The 14,395-nt window shown below is 54.0% G+C and overlaps 1 protein-coding gene across 4 annotated transcripts in view; it reads right to left on the bottom strand.

Moving 5' to 3' along the window:
* Positions 1–12,154, bottom strand: part of FLI1 (Fli-1 proto-oncogene, ETS transcription factor) — a 157,557-nt gene extending 145,403 nt beyond the window's left edge. The window contains exon 1 of one of the 4 annotated variants that reach the window (XM_060180171.1): positions 12,011–12,154. In XM_060180171.1, coding sequence (XP_060036154.1) covers positions 12,011–12,049 — 39 coding nt within the window. In that variant the 5' untranslated portion in view covers positions 12,050–12,154. Of the gene's footprint in view, positions 1–4,407; positions 4,731–5,453; positions 5,662–12,010 lie in introns of those variants that run through there. The other 3 variants (XM_060180170.1, XM_060180172.1, XM_007539478.3) reach the window with 3 other exon arrangements.
* Positions 12,155–14,395: the final 2,241 nt, after the last annotated feature.

The following is a 14,395-nucleotide window of genomic DNA, read 5'->3' as shown; positions in this document are numbered from 1 at the left end:
GGCTATCAGTGAACAGCTGTGTGAGCCTAGGTAATTCATTAAGCAACTCTGAGCCTCAGTTTCCCCACCCATAAAGGGAGATAGATAGTTGAGATAGATAAGTAAACTCCAAAGTGATAAAGCTACAAACTTAGGTCTGACTAGCAGCAGAAGTGGAAGGAAGCTTTTTGGAGAAACGATTCACAAGCAAAACAGGATTCACCATTTGAAAGCGAAGGAAGCAATGCTATGTGATCATGAGGACAGAGAAACTGATTACCTTGCCTGGAATTCAAAAATCTAAGTGACAGGAAGGTTTTAAGGTAGTAAGAAGGGGCGGGGTTCACCCTTTAAAGTGAAGATGTTACCCTTTTTCTTGAGGCAGCACTGGGCTGAACCAAGAGCTTCATGCCTGCAAGGTATGCATTCTACTTGCTAAGCCACCTCCTGGCCTGACAGAACCCATGCTGAAGACAGAAGTGAAATCTTTGTTCTCTGGAATTCCTCACACTGCTGCTTTCTTCCAGTATTCCACTCAGGGATGAGTGACAAACTCTGTTCAGCCAGCGGGTAACCTGCCCTCCTGGGCCTCTCTGACACATGGATTCTCTGCTGGGATTCTGCAGTCACTCCAAACATTCCATCCTGCCTTAACTCTCCCCATCCTCCCCGAAGACACTGGCAGGTACAGTTCTAGAAGTTTCTATCCCCTGGGTCATGATTTTGTTCCTGAGCTAGACTTGTTTATTGCTATGTCTGTCACCTCCGTGACAGTACAAGTGCCAAGAGACTTTTGATCCCTCTCATAAATAAATCAAAATATGTAAATTATTTAATTTTATGGTTAAGAGGAAGGGAAATTGAGAGACACACCAGAACTGATCTGACATATGGCAGTATCAAACCTGAGACCTTTGGGATCTCAGGCGTGGGTGTCCTGTGTTCTAATGCTGAGACATCACACTGGCCCTTGAACCCTCCTGACTCTCATCATATAAAGCAGAGCCTTGGAAAATAAGAGCTACAGGATAGATATTTACTGAATGAATAAACACATACTGTGGTAAATCCAGACCTATGATCTGAATTTTTTACCAATCAAGCTCCACAAACTCCTTCAACAAATATGTATTCTACTTAGGCACCATGAGTTATTTAATCCTTATGATGAACCACACAGAGGAGGCACTTTGGCCTCATTTTATAGGAGTAAACTGAGCCTCTGAGAGCTAAGTACATGGCTGTAAGGCACACAGCGACTAAGCAGCAGAGCTGAGAGTGAACCCATCCTTCCTAATGCCAAGCTGGCTATCCATTTCTCTCTTTCTTCCAATTTGTCTGCCTCTTCTCTGACTGTGTCCCCATCTTTGACGGCACCTTGTGCATTGAATCAGGCCTCATGGGTAAAATAATTAAGACTCAGTTGAAGTTTGCCTAGAACTCGGATGGCAGGGGTGAAACCAGGTCATTTCTTAGAGCGGCAGCCGCTATCACGTGCTATTCAACACTGATAATATCACTGTGGGGAGCAGGGGTGAGGTGGGGTGTTGTTTAATATCACAGGTTACCTTATCTGCAGCAAAAGAAGAGTGGGGTGATTCCTGCAAACTTTCCTGCTCCTGACACAATGCTTAGAGCCAGGAGATTTTTTTAATGGGGGGGGAGGGGGACAGGAGAACAGAACATGACACAGAGGGGCTTATTCTAAGAGGAGCAACGTGACTGAGATTTTGTCATCACACAGAGTTATGCCAACTGTGTACAAAATACAGGTCAGGTCACCTTCAGGGAAACCCAGATGCCCCTGGCATCCTGGAATGCATATCTCCTGAATGCTGTGCCCCCAAAGCTTTTTAAAAATGTAGGTATTCTTTATACTATACAGGTACATTTAAAAAAAATCACACCCTAGAATCATTTCAAGATGATTTCTCGAGGCCAAATATGGAGAATACATTCTGGACCTGTGTCTACAAATTAGATACGGTCTATGGTACTTTGAAATGTCTACCTTTATAGGACTATGCGAACATATAAGTGAATATTGTTTTTTTTAAAAAGATTTATTTATGAGAAAGAGAGAGAGCAGAGTATCACTCTGGTACATGCAGTGCAGGGAATGAACTCATGAGAAGCTCATGATTGAGAGTCTGATGCATTGTCCACTGTACCACCCCCCAAGCCACAGTAGGCATTCTTATAAGAGCATGTGTATAGTATATTTTGAAATAAAGAGGACTGAAAAAATACTGCAATGGAGATGATTTTGCCCCACTGTTTCTTTTTGTTTCTTTCTCTTTTTCATTCTTCCTTTTTCTTTTTACAAAGTTTTTGCATTTCCAACAGGCTTAAAGTGCTGTGTATTCTCATGTGGAGCCTAGAAGTCAATGCCCTCTGTCTTATCCATATACAGTGTAAAAAGCATTGTGGGTCTGGGGTCTGGGAACCCCAAGACCAAGAGGTCACAGATGAACAGGAAACAGTGACTGTGACACAATGTAAATGCAGAGTCTCAGTCCTGCAGAGTTCTGGGCACTGAGGTTGACTTGAAAAGTCATGCAAGGCAGGTGATTCCTCACAATCAGATAAGCTAAAGCAAGAGACAAGGGTGCTCCAGGCCAGTCTGAAGGAACTGACAGACTCCACCACCCACACAAAAAAGGAAGACTTTCACTTCCATCCCTAGCAGAGTACCAGGCTCCTGCTCTGAGTCTGGTCTGTCTGTCATGCCATGCCATGCCAATCCCTGTGTGCATCTACAGAGGTTAGCACATCCTGGGTACACAAACCACAGCTTCCTCCCTCTGCTTGGGGCCTGTGCTTAGGGGACTGAACATCTTGGAGACATGGCTTCACTTCTCCTTAGTGTGTCCACATCCAGGCCTTCCCTGGAACCATGTTACCACCCTGCCAGATGAGAGAAGAACCTTCTTGTTAAGCCATAAGCACCCCCCCCCCCCAGAGTGGAGTTTTCTACTGTGGAACACCTTAATATCAAACCAGACAAACAGAAATACTACTATGTGCACCGAGGCAGGAATCATGACAAACAGGCATGAAATGACCAGCGGCCAACGCCCCTGACTAGTAGAACCCTCTCACCCACTGTTCACCCACACACCCTTACAACTTGGGGAGCCAAGCATAGAAGTTCCTGCTCCTGTGTGACAATCACTCATCTCATCTGCAGATTTGCAAGTTCCTTCAGTTGGCGACTTTTTTTAACCTAAGTCAGCATATTTCGAGAAAAAAAAAACAGCAAATAAAAACCACTACCCCACCCAAATGATAAAAATCTCTTTAATTCTCCGACACCTTAACTCCCCAGCGCCGAACTGACTCCATTGGGTTCTGGACAATGGCGGGCTCTGCCAGCCCACACCTCGCCAGTCTAATAGTTTTTCCAGACAAGACTCCTTGCCTGGAGCTGCACTGACCGCCTCACAGCAAATTCAGAGCTCATTCATTCCTCTAAGGCCAGACACTTTAGGGGGTGTCCCTCCTCTCTGCCCTCGACCCCACTTCCCCTTGCAGGGGGAGCAATGGGTCAGCCCTCCTGAAATTAGACTTGAAACTCAGACCTCACCAGTCTTCCCTGGCTACACTTTACAATGTAGTCCCAGGTGTCAGGTGTGGGTTGGGAGGTGGTGGGGAGGTAAGATGCGGCAGGGTCATGCCCGGGACCCTCTTTCTCCCGGGAAAGCCTGGGGATGGGGCAAGCGCTCTCCTGGGCGCGGGGTAGAGGCAACGGCGGGGCGGGAGGCGAGGCTGTGCACCCCGACTGCCTGCCCGGGACGAGGCGAGGCCGGCAGCCCCAGAGCGCAGAGCTGCAGCAAGAGAAAGGGAAACCCGCGCGCTGACATGTAAACAGGGGCTCCCATCTGTAGGCGCCTGCCCAGACAGACCCCCGGGAGCGCTCAGTCACACCCCGATGCGGGTCCCCCCCCGCAGCCAACCCATTTGACTGGCCGGGGCCCACCAGGCGGGTACGTGGGATGCCGGCGGCTGCAGCACCCGGCTTCTGGAGAGAGGACGCGGGCCTCCCGCACAGCGCCCAGGAGTGACCGACCCAGCGCCTGCCGGCGGTGTGGGGGGTAGCGGTGTGTGTGGGGGAGGCTTGATCCCCAGCCTTCGCCCCGCGCCCTGGGTCCCCAGGTCCCCCGCAGCCCCGGACCGCCCAAAGCCGGGCAGACAGCGTGGTGGGAGGGGACCAACGCCCCCCCCGTTTGGATCAAAGGGTGAGGAATCGTCCTCTCCCCGGGAGCTAAGCCTGCGTCCCCCCTCGACCTACCCCCCAACCAGCGAGTGGGGCTCCGGGCCGAGCGCGGGAGGAGCCGGCGCAAAGCAGTGGTGCGGAAGGAAGGTTGAGCGACCACGTCTTCCGGGACCCCAGCCCCGCCGCCCCGCGCCCCCTGCCCGTTCGCTTACCTTAATGGTCCCGTCCATTTGGCCAAGTCTGCAGCCGAACCCCCCAATATTCCACACATTGACCCGGTTACTGCCTGACCTCTTCTGCAGCCCCGTCAGATTCACCCGGCGCGGCCTCCCCGGCGCCCTGGGCCCTCCCTGCGCGCCCCCAGCGAGCGCCCTGCCCTCGCTCCCCGGTGCACGTTTGTTGTTGTAGCGGAGCGAAAAGAGACAGTTAACCGGATGAAACTTTTTTTCAGCTAATTTTGGGAAGTGACTTCACTTTGCGAATCGGGGAGGAAGTCCTATCTCTCTCTCTCTCTCTGTCTCGCGCTCTCCTCTCTCTTCTCTCCTCTGCTCTCCCTCGTCCTCCCTCCCACCCCACACCCCCTCTTCCTCCCTCCACGGGTCCTGCTTTTCGCATCACACACACGGATATAAATATACTCTGAGATGCCCAGAGACTGTCGTGCGCCTCGCACACAGGATACTTGCTCCTGGGAGATAAGGGCGAGCTGGGAACAATGCCGGGGTCCACGCCCGACGCCCTCGTCCTGATTCCCGCAGTCTGCATGTCTCCCACCCCCGCTCAGTGCCCCCAACACATCTTCCCCCAAACTGAAAAAAAAGAAAAAGAAAGAAAAAAGAAAACCAAATGCCTTTGGCCTCCTTCCTTTTCCTGGGGCCATTGGCCGAAGGTGGACCTCCTGACTCATTCACTTTCCGTTTCTTCCCACAGATACGTTCATTAATGCCTTTTCCAGGCCGAAGTCAAACTTTTTTTTTGGGGGGGGGGGACAGGAGGAGGTGGGAGCGCTCACTCCAGCTAGGGATGACCTGCAGCGGACTGCCTCGAAGAGTTAGCTATTAGACCGAAGCAAAGTAGCTACTGAAAAACCCATGCAATGGGAGGGAGTGTTTCCACCGGGTCCCGGGCTGGCAAGCGGTTCCCCCTCGCTGCAGCGCAGACCCTGAGCAGTTCCCGACCAGCCCGCAGCCCGAGTGCATCTGCAGCTTAGAGATGCCCCGACCCAAAGCTCCCGGCGCCCGCCACAGTGGCCACCTACCCGAGCCTTCCAGGGTCAGACTTCGCACCCGAACCTGGACCCGCACTCCCGGGCTAGAACCCCCAAGAAACCTACACGACGGGTGGACGTGCCCTCCACGCAGATCCGCGGGTCTCCAGAGCGCAGCACGCAACCCCGAGACTTCTCCCAGGGTGAGCCCCGGGGGTCCCGGCTCCAGACCATCACTCCCACCCAGCCCACAGGCCGGCCTCCCCCCGACGCCCAAAGATCGCTCCCGCCCAACTGCGGAGCAGCCGCTGGGGGAGGAGGGGCGGCTGGGGTCCAGAGGCAGCCAGGGGACTCCCGGGGCGCTCTCTGGCGGACTCCCTTCTCCCGGGCTTCCAAAACAGGTTACCTTGTCCACGCTTTGCAGACCACGCTTTGGACTTTTTCACTTTTATTAAAGAGTCCACCGGGGAGAAAAAGGAAAATATATGTATATAAAAACTGTATATCCAAAAATCCAGAGGAGATCCGAGTCAATAAAAAAAAGAAGAAAAAATCAAAAGGGTGTCCACAGCGGCAGAGGGGGGGAAAAGTGACTTATTCTTTATTTCTTCAAAAGCAATGGAGCCCAGGAGAGCTCCGATCACCTCCCTCCCTCCTCCCCCCACCTCCCTACTCGAAATGAGTCTCATCAATTCAGCTCCAATTTGAGGTTCGAATACAGACACAGGTCTGAATGTGACCAGACCTGGAGTGGCGGTGTAGGCAGGCAGAGTGTGTGTGTGTGTGTGTGTGTGTGTGTGTGTGCAGTGGGGGGAGTTGGGGGGGGCCGACAGACCCCCTCTCCCTCCCACCTCCTGTCTGCTTCTCAATCCAGGGGTCTGCTCCAGGGCTCCCTTGGGACCGCCACATCTGGTTACCGCTAGCGGGGTCAGTCCCCCCCCCCTTTGCCTGGGGCCACCAGTTCTGGAGTTCAATTAAAAGAAATCGGGCTTAACCCTTCCCTGTCCGCAGCTGGCTGGCTCATGCCTCTCCTGCAGCATTTCCACATGCTTTCCAGAGAGGAAAGAGGTTAAAGGGAAAGGAAGAATGAATTACATCCTTTCAAACACCAAATTGTTTCCTTTTCAGCCCAGACTCAGCCAACCTTCAAAAGACAACAGGGCTTGGGGGTGGAGGGGTAGGGGGTACAGGGGAGATCGCTGCTTCCTACCTGGGATGGACCAGAAACCCTTACACACACCCTAGCCCAGGCAGAAAGGACCCCTAAGTCCACTCTAAGGCCCAATTTCTACTGTTGGCAAAACACCAAGGCCATCCTACATCACCCCCATCAGCTGACTTGCTCCCCTTTCTACAGACCCCCTTAGTGCTTAAGAAGATAACTTAGTAGCAGATAAAATAAAATAAAATCCTTGACTAGTTTTTCTCCACAGGCTTCCCTAGGCAAATGACGGATTTTCAGTACACTCACCCCCATACCACTTGTACCCCAAAACTTGTCAGCAGGAGCAGCCTTGCCCACTGGGGGGTACTCAACAAGGGACTTGATTAAAATAAAGATGGGCCCTCCTGTTTGAAGTGCAGAACTCAAGAGCACTTTCTGTTCCTGCCCCTAAAACCAAAGTCACAGCAATTTCATAATTGCTAAAATGGAGGGGGTGGCACAAGCATAACTGTCACTGAGGCCACGCCTTTTGCTATTAGCCAACTTCTGTCCATTCACAAGGTTCTGCACCCAGAAAAAAGATAGAGTTCCCCCCCCCCCAAGTCTAGGGGACTAGTTAGTCTCTGTTCTGGGTCAGGAGACTGGTGGGTGACTCTGTCCCTACTTATGTAACTATGGGGCTGATGCTCCACTGCTGTTTCTTTTTTAAGTCCCAAACTGGGGGGGGGGGGGGAGAGCCCTAACCAAACACAACAGTAAACAAGTCTGCCCTGTTTAATGTGGTTACCACCAGACATCTGGAAAGATGGTTTGATCCTGGCAGCCTGAGCTGTTTTCACGAGCAGCCAGAGAGAATATTTTGAATGTTTGCATTGAGACAAATTGATGGCAAAGCCTGCGGTGAAGTCCTCCACAAATGAAAAATGTCTTCCACTGGGGAAGGGAAATGGGTGGGGGCTTCCCCGTCTCCTCCCCTTTCCCTTTCGCACTGGGTGCACCCCTTTTCCTCCTCCTCTCCAACACCCATCCCTTCTCCCCAATCTGCTCTCTCTCTCCCCTGGGCCTGGCTGGGAACTGGTCTGCTGGCCTGGAGACTGGTCTGCTGGCCCACGCACTGGCTCACACCCTCCCTCCTGCACCACTTACTGTCCTGCTTCTCTCTTGCCCACACTGGGTAGGGCTGGTGCCCAGGAGCTGAGGAAGGCCTGTGAGGTACCCTGAGTGTCCAGGCCATCAGTCCTCGGTTGATTTTCAAGCCCAGAGGGCAGCTCACGACCAAGAGAGACAGAAGTGGAGCCCGGGCACCCAGACCCCCGCTGCCCCTCCACTCTAGTCCCTTGCAGAGCGCGCTCCACCGCGGACACACTCGGGTTAGGAGCTGCTCACCCGGGGTATCCAGCCTCGCACTATCCGCACTTGACAGCATTTTCCAAGATGCGGAAGTCCCGCTTCCCCCGGGGAGGGAAGCCGTGGCGGCGGGGTGAAACGTGTCTTGGCTCGCTCAATGTCAGCCCTTTTGACCCGGCCAAGACTTTCCAGACGCGGCTTCCCAGGCGGCTTCAGTCCCAGCCCGAGGTGGAGGCGGGGAGTATGTGTGTGTGTGTGTGTGTGTGTGTGTGTGTCTGTGTGTGTGTGTCTGTGTGTCTGTGTGTGTGTGTATGTGTCTATGTGTGTGTGTCTGTGTGGTGGGGGGACACGCAACAACCGGAGCTGCCACCCTAGGATGCCTCCGGCCCCCGGGAAGGCTCTGCCACTTGAAACCCCGAAAGATGCTAGGCCTAGCAGGACGCCTCTGGCCCCCTCTCCTTGCCGCCTCCCCTCCCGTCCAGCGCTTTGGAGCTGGCAAGTAGGGGGGCAGCAGGAGGGAGAGGAGAGGGCAGGGGCACCGCAGGGAGGGGTGGACGATCTAGCTCCAAAACTCCAGACTGCACAACTGCAGCTTCAAGTGTCTGGCCCCTTGCTCGAGGCCATAATTAATTTGAGATTTATTTTTATTGGAGGACTCAGGTCTCGTCTGACCTTAGCCAAACAAGGCAGTCCGCGCCGCCCCTGGATGCGCATGGATGCCGGGCCCGTCGGGCAGGAGGGCTCTGCAGGCGCGCCTGCTTTGAATTTGCTGCCCGGGCTCCGTCTGCTCCCTGCTCACAGGAAGATTTAGAGCCCTTCGCTCGCCCTGCCCGCTCCCCGCGCTCCTTCTTGCCTGAGAGCCAAACGGGTTCAAAACGCGACGTGGGAGGCCCTCGGCGGCTGGAGGGCCGGGGGTCCGCAGGCTGGGGGAGGGGGAGGGCCTCTGATCCCCCCCACCACCCTCCTCCTCCGCTCCCAGCCGGGTCCCCAGACCTTGCGGCGTCGACGATGAAACCCTCAGGGAGCCGGAGGCTGACCGGAGGGCGCAGACTGACAGAGGTGGGGCCCCGCCAGGTGCCAGGGTCCCAGCCCCGAGTCAGCAGCGCCTGTGCGGGGGAAGGGGCCTGGGGGCGGTGGTGGGAGAGGGATTTCAGGCTCTCCAGACTCCCTCCGCCAGGACTCGCAGCCACCACCCTCCCACCCCGTCCTCCCCCTACAGCACTGATGGCTAAGCTCAGATCTGGGTCCTTGAAATGCCGCCTCAGGAGCTGCCTGCCAGATGCTGCCCCTGGGCCCAGTCGCTGTGGATATTCTGGGGGGACAGATCTTTCCTTGGGTGGGAGAGTGTTCTATCCACTTCCACAAAATCTAGGCTGAACCCCCCAGACTGGTTGGCAGAGCAGAAAGAGAGCAAGGATCCTGGGGAACACACACACACACACACACACACACACACACACACACACGAGAGAGAGAGAGAGAGAGAGAGAGAGAGAGAGAGACCGACCAGGAGTGGGGAGTGACCTTTGGAGGCAACACTAGCTTCTCACTGGGATTGACTAGCATTTTGCACCCTGCTGGCCTGAGCACTTCTGTAGTCTGGGTTACTCCATGGGGACTCCCTCCACACTAAATGGGCTAGTGCAACGTCCTGGAAGGGAAAGACTGTCCTAGGTTTGGATATTAGTTCTTTGCTAACCAGCTCTGTGACCTTGACCTCTCTGCCTTCATCAACTTCCTTGACAGTTACAAAGGGACCTACCTCAAAGGGTCTGGGTAAAGGACAAACTGTTTTTCTGTCTGGTCACAACATTCTGGCCCTTAGCATTTGTATCTTCACTCCAGTCCCTCATAAGCTATGTTAAATCAAGCCACGCCCCCCACCCCCACACCCCCACCACCACCACCACCACCACCAACAACAACAACAACAAGCTACCCTGTTCCTCATCTACAAAATGAACCGGCTCCTCAGGCTGCTGTGAGTGTGAACCTAGTTAAGCACAAGGGATGCTCAGAGCAAGGACAGGCAAAGGTCAAGGCTATGCTAATGCTGCCACCAGGATGCTCCTGCTGGGAGTCTCCTGTTCCCTGTCCCCCTTTGCCACTCTGCTTAGGTCCTTCCCAGCTCTCTGTGGCTTCTCAGTGCCCAGGTTGCAGTCTCTGTGGAATGAGAAACTTTGGTTGGCTCCTCCAGGTCCAGCTGGGCTGCTGGTTCCTGGGGTGTTTGTCAACAGCCTTGGAGCCGCATGCTCATGCCATGGCAGCAGCTTGGCAGTGGGAGAACTGTTTGTGCCCCTCTGGCAAGTGCTCCATGGAGCGGAACAGACCCAAGATTGTCCCTGCCATGCAGACCTTTCCCCACCGTCAATGAACCCCTTTGTGCAACAATACAAACTTTGTGGCTGCTGAAAAAATTCCCCCCTCCTTTTTTTTTTTTTTTCCTTTCCTTGAAAAGAGCTCCAGAGGTGAGCAGATCCTTGGGCAGGCTGCCGCCTCACTCACCTCCCAGCATGGGCACTGCACCTCCTTGGGCCACTTTGCTTTCCTGCTGACTCCTAGCAGGACCCAGGCTCCTGGGCACCCATAACCCCTCTCCTCTTTGTCATTGTGGGGTTTTGGCTGCCATGGGAAGTGGGGGTGGGTTGCAGCTTCCTCCCCACCTTTGGTCCAAGTGGAGGCTAAGTAAGGGGAGAGCTAGGTGTGGAATGGGTTATAACATCCAACCTCCAGCCCAGGGAACTCTTTTGTGCCAGCAGCACCTCTAGGAAACCATCCACCCACTCCTCCACTCAGGGGCATACAAATGCATTGCTTCAGTTCTACTTCATTCATTCAGCACTGGATTGAACATCCCTTCCCAGGCAAGCCTTCAAGGACCCTGTCCTCCATCCCCAAACCTCAGTCCAAAATATCTAATTTAGTTTAAAAAGGGCTAAAAATAAGACTCCTTCAGCTGGGGGTAGAGGGGAGAGGCAGAAAGATGTTATCAAACCTTCCCCTTTAGAGAAATAATTGGGGAGCAGGAAATGGCGCACCTGGTTAAGCATACACATTACAGTGCGCAAGGACCTGGGTTCAAGACCCTAGTCCCCACCTGCAAGGGGAAAAGCCTCATGAGTGGTGAAGCAGGGCTGCAGGTATCTCTCTGTCTCCCTCACTATCTCCCCCACCCTCTCAATTTATCTGTCTCTATCCAATAACAAACAAGCAAATAAATAAATAAATAAATAAATGTATTTTAAAAGAGAGAGAAATAGTTGCAGCGTTGGGCTCGTTAGAGGTGGTGCAGCCTAGAGTGGAGCCGGTTGGGACGGGCAGGTAAGGCTGGGAGCGCACCCCCCCCCCCCCCCGCCACCTCCGGGCGGAGTTTGGAGAAGGGGAGGGCAGAGCCGGGACCTGAAAGGGGGGGAAGTTGTTCTGAAAGACCGCAGCAGGTCCTCCCTCCTCCCAGCTGGAAAAGGGTGAGGCAGCCCCCACCCGCATGCCGGACCGCTACCCTGAAGGTCTCTCCGGAGGCCTCGCGGTCACTGCTCCCCCCTCCTCGGGCAGGGCGGCCCCGCGCTCTCCGGACCCCGCCCCGCGGGCGGGTTTTCGTTAAACGTGTAACCCAGATGTCCCGGCCCTGCTTTGTTTACATTCTTGGGAACTGTTGTGGAAAAGGGGGGTGGGGGGGGGACGGTGGAGGGAAGCACCTTCCTAGTGCTGTCAAATATAACAATTTGCTGTGTGTGTGTGTGTGTGTGTGTGTGTGTGTGTGTGTGTGTGTGTGTGTGTGTGTGTGTGTGTGTGTGTGTGTGTGTGTCCGTCCCAAGACTGTGCGGGCTGTGAAGCTGGTGAGAGAAATGCCGGGCGTCTACACTCCAGCCCGCACACGCCCCCAGACGCCGTGCACACTGGGCCACACAGCCCGGCACTCGGGGAGCCCTCGGCGCAGCCCCCCGCGCCCTGAGGACACCGCCTCAAGGGCCTCTAGTGCCTGCGGGTCCGGGTGTCTGGTGAGGGCCGGGAGGAGAGGGGAAAGGAACCCCAGAGCCCCGGGGAGCTGGGGGGGGGGGTGGGTCATTACCTGTGTAAAGACGCTGCCAGGTCTTACCTTGACGTAAGACGAAGTGTCCGGGACGGTCTGAAACATCCTGGGTCGCGAGAGAGGTTCGAGAAGGTCCAAGAACCAATCTGGGTGGGAGACACAGTTGTCACTCCCAAGAGGAGCAAGGCGGGAGAGCGCGGGGACTCTTGGGGAAAAGGGGTGCAAAGGAAGGGCGAGTGGGGAAACTGCGGCCTGCCTGGATCAGAGAGAGGGACCCAGCGGTCAGGTACTGGGGTCCCACCTACCCCCGCGTCTTTCAGGCTTCAGGCTCGGGGGACTGGAAAGACTGCGAGCTGACTGGAAAAAATCAGAGATTGTGTGTGTGTGTTGGGGGGGGGGGGCTGTTGCAGTTTCACACCAAAAGTTTACAGAGGTCATTCTGACCTGAGGTGAGATGGGGTCACAGAAGAGGTAAATTACCCCACCCAGGCACCTGGAGGCCCTCAGGGAAGAAATTTACGTATATTCACGTGAGACCGGCGCTGACCTCCAGAGTCTGGCCCTGCTCCCCAGTCTCCTCACGTCCAGTCGCGTTTTGCTTAGCGACTGCTCAACAGGACTGGCTCATGGCTCCGAGGTCTGTGGAGGTACCTTTCCCACAACAGCCCACCCCCTTTTTAAAAGCAAACAGGGTGGGTTTTTTTTTTTTTTCTTCCACGGCCTGGATTTGAGGAGGCACAGGAGATGTGTCTGAATTTGGGGGCCGGAGGGTGCAAACCCGCCCCCAACTTGCCAGGTGTCTCTGCGGGAGGGAGTCTCTCAAAGCCTGGCTGCCGGCCCTTTGCTCTTCCCTCCTTCCCTCTCTTAAGCCGTCCTGAACGTGGCAACTCGCAGCTTCTCCGGCAGCCAATGTGTTTCTGATAAAGCATTTTTCTCCTACTAACAAATTCCAGCTTTTTTGGCTCCTGGAGCCACAAGAGTTCAGGGACAAGGTAGGAAGGAACTTTCTGCCAGCTGGGGCTCCTAGATTCCCATTCACTGTCCTCACTCTGCCCTGCTGTTGCCCCAAAATAGCTCCTTTTTTTTTTTTTCCAGTCAGAGAAAAGCTTGCAAGAAGAAGTTGAGACAACGAGAAATTTTGAGAAAACAAACTCCCCTCACCCGCCCCCAGTGAGAAAGATATCCAGAAAGCTGTCCACTCCCTCTTACACTCCCAAACAAGTAGGGGCAGAGGGGACACCCCCACTCTGCCTCAGCCCCCAAGAAACCACACAGAAGAGCTCACCTTGGACACCCTTTCTTAAGCCGATAGAAGTGGATCTCTGGCCAACTCCAGGGTGTTTTGTGCTCTTGAGGTGAATTCTTTGTGCCCGGAGTCCCCAAGTTTGGCAGTGTGGAATTAAACCCACTGCCTTCTGGGAGTTCCAATTTGCCTCTCTAGACAGTCCAGACTGGGGGCCTCAGCCCCTGCACATCCTGGGTTGTGTTGTGTTGGGGGGGAGCGCTGCAGGAGCCCAGTCTGTCCCTGTGTCTTGCACAGCTTTCCTCTCTGCTACCTCTCTCCAGTGCTCTCTCACCCAGTCTCCACTCCCCTTTCCTCTGGCTTTTCCCGTCTTTTTAATTTGATTTCCGTTTTCTTATCAATATTTCAACTGCTGTCTGATGAATTGTTCTAATAGACAGCCACCCATCAGCCCCCCCATCCCATCCCCATCCTCCTCCCCTCGCCCAGTCGTTTTTCCAGAAAGCTCAAGAGTGTTACTAGGAAATGCCAAGGAACTCTGGAAACCGCACACAGAGAAAGGCAAAGATACCACCCAAACAGGGCCAGCAGATCAGGCCATCTGTATACTGATTACTTGGTTTCAAACTATTACCTTGCAAATAATTGTTCCTTAGACTTCCATATGTGGAGTCCTCCTTGATTTGTTAAGCCCTTAAGCCTTCCTGCTTAAAGTTTTCACCTTCCTTTTACATGGTCTTCTGCAGAAATATACCTTGTAAGGCAAATTTTCTAGGTAGCATCTGTGATGGCCAAGGGGATCGCAAATGTCAGAGAAATAACCCTCGAATAGGGATTTCATTTTAAAGCACAGCTTATATACATTTAAAATATTTTAACATACAGATTGAAAACATACTTGATCTGGACTTGTTCTGGAATCTTTACATGTGTGCTTTGTTGAATGTCTAGTGCTGGTCTAAATGGTCCTCATGGTCATTTGAAGACCTGGCCTTGAATGTGGCTCCGAGTTCTCCCGTCCCTGGTCACACACAGCGTGCCTGTCCCAGAGCCACCAAGTCCAAAGCAGTGCTGACCATTGGTGGTGGCTGAGCTCCCTCCTAGGCTGGGCGTGGTCTTCGACCTTGTCTTTCCCTCACCTCTCCTGGGTCACCAGTCAAGGGAGTTTCCCAGTTCAGGACCTACCTCTGGGACCAGAACAATGAACT

This window comes from Erinaceus europaeus, chromosome 20, assembly GCF_950295315.1.
Source record: "Erinaceus europaeus chromosome 20, mEriEur2.1, whole genome shotgun sequence".
In the NCBI taxonomy this organism is placed as follows: Eukaryota; Metazoa; Chordata; class Mammalia; order Eulipotyphla; family Erinaceidae; genus Erinaceus; species Erinaceus europaeus.
The sequence above is the reverse complement of the archived record's forward strand: the minus strand, read 5'-3'. Positions and strand labels throughout refer to the sequence as shown.